The following is an 8,123-nucleotide window of genomic DNA, read 5'->3' on the forward strand; positions in this document are numbered from 1 at the left end:
ACAAAGATTCAAATTTGACTTCAAATAAGAATGGTCTATTATTAGCCTTCGGCTAGAGTCACAATGATGTCAGAGTCCGATTGAAGCGAGCAAGAGATAGAGGAATCACCGCTCATAGATGTGAATTGAGAAAGATACCACCAGATTTAAGAGAAATTTTTGTGGATATTCAAGATACCACTTTAACTCATATTTCAACCAATTAATTTAAATGCCACGTGCCTTCATTAACTAGTACAAAATAAGTTATTTGTGTCTTTACTACATCTCTGACTTTTCCTTTTTTTTTTTTTTTTTTTTTTTTTCTTTTAATGCAAATAGTATTAGAAAGCTTTCAAACATTATTCATTTATAGACGACTTTCTCAACTATATTGTACTTTTTAATAATAAATTTAAATACTATTACCTAGGGCCGGATTTAAAGTTTTTGTGGCCCTGTTATGGTAAATAACTGAGGCCCTCCAAAATCTTAATTTTTAAACTAACATATGCGAGTTTCAAACCTTTGACCTCCAAGTTAAAAGACAATAAATACACATTTCTACCGTTACTTCATACAACCTTTTAAGATTGATTGTAAACTTTTAATTTTTATTTCTAAACTAACTAGGTAAATATTAAATATTGGGCCTCTAAAATTTGGGGCCCCTCTAAAATTAGGGGCCCTGTGCAGTAGCCCAGCTTGCACAGCCTAAAATCCGGTCATGCTATTATCATTGTTATATTATATTTTTATAGAGATGAAGTTGAAATTGTAAAAATTAGAAAAATAGTAATAAATTGCAAATATATTAATATGACAATAGTGTCCATTTTTTTTTAGTACTACTGACTCTATTACAATGCGATATCTGTTCATAACTAGTATCTCAAACCACTGAAACACAAAGAGACTTAAACCCACAACCTCCTATATGAGAGAGCAACATGGTGTCACTAGACCACAAGGTCCTTGACATAGAACTAATTTTTGAGAAAGAATTGTTCGGATAAAAAATTAAAAATAGCCTGGGCATTCATGTCATGCTTACGTTGTATTTTAAATTTATTATAATTAACATCTTCAGAAATACTGTACTTTTCCTAAAATTATTATAAACTCATGACAATATTAGACTGGAGAAAAAATAAGTACACAAACCAATAGCAAAAAAGTTGAACTGTACTCTAAGTAACTAGCCCGGTAGTTTTTCTTTCCTAGCTAGGAATGAGAATTGAATGTGCAGAGAAAGAAACTTTTTTTTTTTTTTTTTTTTTTTTTTTTTGTTAAGCAATGTCATTTTTATTGACGATGTCACGATGAATAAATCGAGGGGATGCTAAACGCGAAGATCATACAAAAAAAACTAGTTTGATCTTTACAGGTCATGATCAAACTCTTACACGGCATGGAGAGAGAGAGAATTATGTAGGAAAAGAATTGTAATTCTATAGAAGATGAATAATATGGGATTAAAGTGGTAATTTAAATTTCAGTGTTTAGTTTGCAGGAATAGAATTACTGAGAATTTCATTTCCAATGTTTGGTATACATGAGAATTGAAAGGGAATAAGTAGTATAAAATCCAAAATGTCTATACTTAATAATAACAACAACAACAACAACAATAATAATAATAATAATAATAATATTATTATTATTATTATTATTATTATTATTATTGTTATTATTATTATTATTATTATAAATTCTAAATAACCAAATTCAAATCTTGCTTTTGAAATTTTATGTAACACAATGTAAATCAACTCTAGAATTGCATAACAATAGCAATAAAATAGATAAAAGATTTTTGAGAATACATATTTGATTGAGGTTGGACTACTAATTGACATTTTGTGTTGAGAATAGAAAAAGAAGACACACTAACAAAACGTTTGGTTTAGGGAATGAATTTGGAGGGAATAGGAATACTATTCCATAGGGGTCAGGGAATGGAATAGGCAAGGAATAGAACATGAATTGTATTCTATTGTTTGGTTCGCTGAAGAAATATATTTTAGTCATTGTATTATAGTGTTTGGTCGGTTAAAGAAATAAAAATAAAATAGGTTTTAAAGACATAAATACCCTTATACAAAATAATAATAATAATATGATTATGATATACTGAATGTTTATATATATATATATATATATATATATATATATATATATATATATATATATATATATTTATTTATTTATTTATATTTATATTTATATACATGTATATGCATGTGTATGAGAGAGAGAATAACAATAATAATAATAATAATAATAATAATAATAATAATAATAATTATTATTATTATTATTATTATTATTATTATTATTATTATTATTATTATTATTATTATAATAATAAAAATACATATTTATATTTATATTTATATTTATATTTATTTCTCCACTTATCCCACGTCGGTTGGAGAAGTGAGGAATGGAGCCTTGGGGCTCTTATAAATGGAGCTCAAGGCTCCATATTTCAATTGTAATGCTCATCTGCTAGGCAAGCTTGCAATGCCCATCCGCTAGGCATGCGAAAGGGCAGGCTACTTAATTTAGGAGCCAAGCCTCCATAATTAAGGAGTCTTATACAGTTAATTATATATATATATATATATATATATATATATATATATATATATATATAATATTATATTTATTAAATAAATATAAATATTAAATAATGTGCAAATGGTATTTTTGGTATTTGTGATATAAAAGTTATTCCCAAGGGCATGAGAATAGCTAATACCAAGGCCCCCTAGGAATGGCTATTCCCCTTGCAAAGGTAATAGCTCATTCCTAGGGATGTTATTCTCATGACAAAACGATCCAACCAAACAATGGAATATGTCTATTCTAAGGAATGTTATTCCATTCCTGACCTATTCCATGAATCAAACATGCCATAATGGAAACAGAGAGGTCAAATATCAATTTTAGGTTAAAATTAAAAAGAGATTGGTAAATTAGTTGAATTTGGATCCCATTTTTCTTATTTCTATTATATGTGTAAATATAAATAAAAATTGTAATATTTATTTACAAAACTTGTAAAGCATAAAATATTCTACAAGAAAAGTACAAGTGAAAATTTAACATAAAATAGACATTCTTCATGCATATTTAGATATCTATAAATTCATTCAGAAATTAAAATTTAAAGATATCAATTTCTTCCAAAATTTCATTTTCGATTACACATGCATAAACTCTTGAAATATAATTACCAAGTATAAAAATCAATAGATATTATACATATACATACACACACATAAAAAACTAAAAATTAAAAATTAAAAAAAATTGCACCCCCAAAAGTACGAGGCCCTATGTTGTCGTTCTGGTGGCTCATGTCAAGGGTCGGTCCTTATTACGCAAAAACTATAATTACTAAGAAATGCATAATTTTTTTTATATACTTATGTACTGGTTAATGACCACCTTTCAATGAAAGGATATTGGATACGGTTATTCAAGCCGCCAGCCAACAGAATTTAATAAAATTATTGATGAGAAAGGTTATTAATAGTTAATAAAGTTTAAATGCATCTTAAATATATTGGTCGATATTTACTAGCTAATGTGGGAGAACGGATATGAGTTACAAAGTCTTTCTTGTCCACTTATAACTTAATCAACCAAAAACATTAATCATGCTTAATTAATTTTCTTATTAAATATTCACTCACAAACGTGTTGTTATTATTATATATGAAACTATAACTTTTTTATATTTAATTATTTCATAATTTTTAAAAATATATAATAGGATGAACCAATTTAGAGTAATATGAAGAGAATATAGATTGTATTGTATTGAATACCAAAGTCTGAGAATACAATATATAGGCACGAAATAGTGTTATAGTCTAATACTAATAATATATTCCTAATACTACCCCTTAAGCACAAGGTTGTGTAGGCAAAACATTGAGCTTGCGACGGAGTAAATTAAAACGTAAAGGCGAAAGAGATTTAGTAATCCACGATATGATCTTTAGTTGAAATAAAGTGAGCCTGTAATTTCTTCTTAACCACTTTATCGCGAACAAAGTGATAGTCGGTCTCAATGTGCTTCGTGCGGGCATGAAATATCGGATTAGCACATAAGTAAGTGGATCCCTGGTTGTCACACCAGAGCTTAGGCGCAGAAGTTGGTGGAAAATCAATTTCCTTCATCAGAGAAACAAGCCAAGTGACCTTAGCAGAGACATCAGCTAGCCCCTTGTACTCAGCTTCAATCGAGGAACGAGCCACGGTATGCTGTTTCAGACACACCCAAGATATAAGATTGCTTCCCAAAAACACAGCAAAACCACTAGTCGACTTCTGGTCATCAGGATTGCCAGCCCAATTCGAGTCAGAATACGCATGAATGTCAAGACAGGCAGAAGAGGATATATGAAGACCAAGATTAAGTGTCCCATTAACATACCGCAACACCCTCTTCAGTGCCGCCCAGTCCACAGTAGTGGGAGAATGCATGTGCTGACACAAACGATTAACCGCGTAAGAGAGATTAGGACGGGTTACCGTAAGATACTGTAGAGCACTAGCAAGACTGCGATACTGAGTGGGATCAGCATATGGAACTGCGGCGTCATCCACGGCTTTGGCATTCGAAACCGGTGTGGCCACGGGTTTGCAATCCACCATACCTGGTCGTTTGAGAATATCCTTCATGTACCGTTGTTGAGACAAAAGCATGCCTCCAGACAACGGAATACCCATAAAAAAGGAAGGCAGCCCCATATCACGAACTTTAAACTCAAGAGCTAACTTATTAATAAGAGCAGTTACATGATCCAAATCGGAACCCATGACCAAAACGTCATCCACATAAACCCAAAAATATAGTCGAATATTGCCATGCGAATAAATAAATAGAGAGACATCAGTCTTAGAAGGAGAGAAGCCTACAGAAACAAGAAAATCATGCAACCGTGTAAACCAGACACGAGGCGCTTGTGACAACCCAAAATTTAATTTTATAAATTCGGTTTTAAGGAATTCCAAAATAGCCATTTTTCACTCTGTAAAAATTTTTGGCGATGAAATCGGTGTTTGAATAAATTATTTTGAGCCACTTTTAAATAAATTCAACACCGAAACATGATTTGAATCAAAAATCCTAAATTATGGGTACATTGCGTACAAGTTTTGAACTGAAAAATCATTCTGTGTGAAACCGGGAGAAATCTGAGAAGCCTAAATCAAGTGTTTATCTAGAAGTCATTTTTGGGAAATTCACTTTTAACCCCAAAACTATTTTAAATCTTGATTTTAGACCATGTTTCATGAAGCATGGTGAACCACACTACTCCAAAACTTTGCCTGATACATCTTTTAGCCAAAGTTTTTACCATTTTACCCTCCACCAATCATTGTGGATTCTCCTAGGGTTTTGTGCCTCTATAAATAAGAACACTATCAGACTTTGTCTCTTGATTCCCTACCTTGTCTTCCTCCCCAAAGGCTCTATAAGACATCCAAGAAAAATCATAGTAAGTTTTCATCTAAGCCTAGCCTTCCATTCCTTTTCTGCATTTCCTTCTATCTTATCTCTCTGAGAGCTTAGTATTAAGATGGTTGTGTGGTTTGTTTGAGATTTTTAGGAGGAGAAGGAGGGTGTAGCTTGCTTGGGAAGAAGGTGGAATCCCAGCTCAAAGGAGGAATCTACAAAGGTATAACCCAATGGACTCCCAAAAGCTTTTTAGACTCAGTGTAGTCTATTTTTTGTTTTGAAATGAGTAAAATGCTAGAATGTTGTTGTGTTTGAGCTATTAAGTGATCTATTATTGATATATGATGTGTTGTTGATGATTTGGGAGTGTTTGGTTGCCTGTTTTTGAGTTACAGGTGAAGAAGATTCTCACTAGTGCACAAAACAGTGTGCACAAGATGAGACACGGGACTAACCAACGGCCCTAGGAAAGAGCCGTTTGCAAGCCCCGTGTAGGAGCGGCCCTACGGAAATGGCTCCAGGCTAGAGCTGTGGCCCTAGGCCGGCGCTTGGCAGTTCCAGGCGGCGGGGTTCCTCAAGCCCCGCCACAAGCCTCGTTGGGCAAAAGTTGTGCAGTGGCCGGGCCCTTGTGGCTCAGCTACATGTCGTTTCAGATCGGGACTCGTGGGCCCTTGAGGCTCGGACACTCGGGATCGTCACGACGCACTAGTAGAATTTGATTTCATTGAATTCTGAGTAGAATTGAGTAATTTGTGATAGAATTTGTGAAGAAAAATGCTACAGAAGTAGCCTGGGGGTATTTACAGTGAATGGAAATGTTAAGTGTTTGGTCTTGGCTAATTGTTTGAAAAGCATGATAATTATATGATTGTTAGATTAAGAAAGATGATCAATATTTGATGAGTTATGTTAGAAAAAAATGCCTAGATGTCTATTATGACTTGTTGAGATTTTTGCCAAGAATATTAAATGTTGAAGTGTTCAGAGCATGTTCTTCTTGAATGCTAGATTACAGTAAATGAGATTATGTTGAGTATTTTGAGTTCAAGTGCATGTTGAATACTTGTTAAGTGTTTGCCAAAGAAGATTTGCTAAGTTATGATTTATAAGCATGTTTATGCAATTTGTTGAGAGTTCACGGTGAAAGAAGTTTTGAAGCATATTTTACAGTAAAGTGCATATTTGAGCTTACCATGTTTTAAATTGCATAAGTGGCCAATGTGAGCCTAAGTACTATTTTCAAAAACTTATATCAATTTTGGAAAATCATTATATAGTTGCATTGAGAAGTTGCAGGATAAATGAATTCCAATTTGTGAGGAAAGAGAAGTTGTTGAGAAGTTATGTGCATAGGTTTGCTTGAGTAAAGTTTTGCATGAGTTGAAATGCATGAATTATATCTATATGTATTTAGTGTGAGTAATCCGAAGTTTTGGAGGCCCGTTAGGACTATGTCCTTTCGGAAGGAAAGAGATAAGATCGGATAGAACCGACAAAATAGTGAAAAGAGAAAGTAAAGAAAGAAACGGAAATTGCGATCCGATATGAAGTAATGAGGTCGATATTCCCGTGTTACTAGGTTGGAAACTGCCCGTCCAGGCTTGGAATCCTGGTCAGGGGGTGTGCACACTGATAGTTCGATACCTGATTCCACAGAGTTTGAGAAAAAGAACCAAGAGTGTGATTCTGTGGGCGAGATAGTATTAGCCCGGCTAGATGCTGAACCCGGATAGGTCTATTCACGTTACGGTGAAGTTCCTACCTCGCCCACGAGTATAAGAAAGTGAGTCATTGCGACTCTAAAGAAATCGAGTCATTGCGACTCTAAAGGAAGCTGGTCATTGATACTCTAGAAAAGAAGAGCAAAGCGAGTCATTGTGACTCTAAGAAACCTCCATAGAAATGTATTCTTTTTACAAAAGAGTGTATATGTATATCTATCTATACTTATACTAAAGCATCATGTTCATTCTACTGCATGATCAAGTTAGGTGCATGAGATTGCATATTGAGTATATGACTGCATGAGATTGCATATTGAGTACATGACTACACGAGATTGCATATTGAGTATATGACTGCACGAGATTGCATATTGAGTATACGATTGCACGAGATTGCATATTGAGTATATGATAGCATGAGTTTGCTTAGAGATTACATGATTGCACTAGATTTCATATTGAGTATATGATAGCATGAGTTTGCTTAGAGATTACATGATTGCACGAGATTGCATATTGAGTATATGATAACATGATTTTGCTTAGAGATTACATGATTGCACGAGATTGCATATTGAGTATATGATAGCATGAGATTGCTTAGAGATTATATGATAATATGAGATTGCTTATTGAATTATGTGTAGGCGTGCAGCATGAGCTTGCTTACTAAGATATATGAGGATATGAGATTATTGATAAGTCAAGCATGAGACTGGTGATAAGTTGAATAATCGAAAAAGAATGCTTGTTTGATAAGTAGGTTGCAAGCATATAGAAACCCTGATGAGCATGTTTAATTGTTGCTTAAGTGATTGAGTTGATCTAAGTAGGTTAAACAAATGTTTTCCAAAAGTATATACTGTAGTACTTTACAGGGTTGAGTGGCGTTATACTTAGCTTCGTGTTAACGGGTTTGTTTTCTACTTGTTGTTTGTTAA

At 33.2% G+C, this 8,123-nt stretch overlaps 1 protein-coding gene across 1 annotated transcript; it reads right to left on the reverse strand.

Moving 5' to 3' along the window:
- Positions 1–3,969: 3,969 nt before the first annotated feature.
- On the reverse strand, positions 3,970–4,815 carry LOC109153781 (uncharacterized mitochondrial protein AtMg00810-like). The gene has a single exon (XM_019301645.1). The coding sequence runs from the start codon at positions 4,813–4,815 to the stop codon at positions 3,970–3,972; it is 846 nt and encodes a 281-aa protein (XP_019157190.1).
- Between the last annotated feature and the right edge of the window lie 3,308 nt (positions 4,816–8,123).

The sequence above is a fragment of the Ipomoea nil genome, unplaced genomic scaffold (genome assembly GCF_001879475.1).
Source record: "Ipomoea nil cultivar Tokyo-kokei standard unplaced genomic scaffold, Asagao_1.1 scaffold2537, whole genome shotgun sequence".
Lineage (NCBI taxonomy): Eukaryota > Viridiplantae > Streptophyta > Magnoliopsida > Solanales > Convolvulaceae > Ipomoea > Ipomoea nil.

What these genes read in the sequence shown, in the direction of transcription:
- LOC109153781 (XM_019301645.1), bottom strand. Translation starts at nt 4,815, where the DNA reads ATGGGTTCCGATTTGGATCATGTAACTGCTCTTATTAATAAGTTAGCT.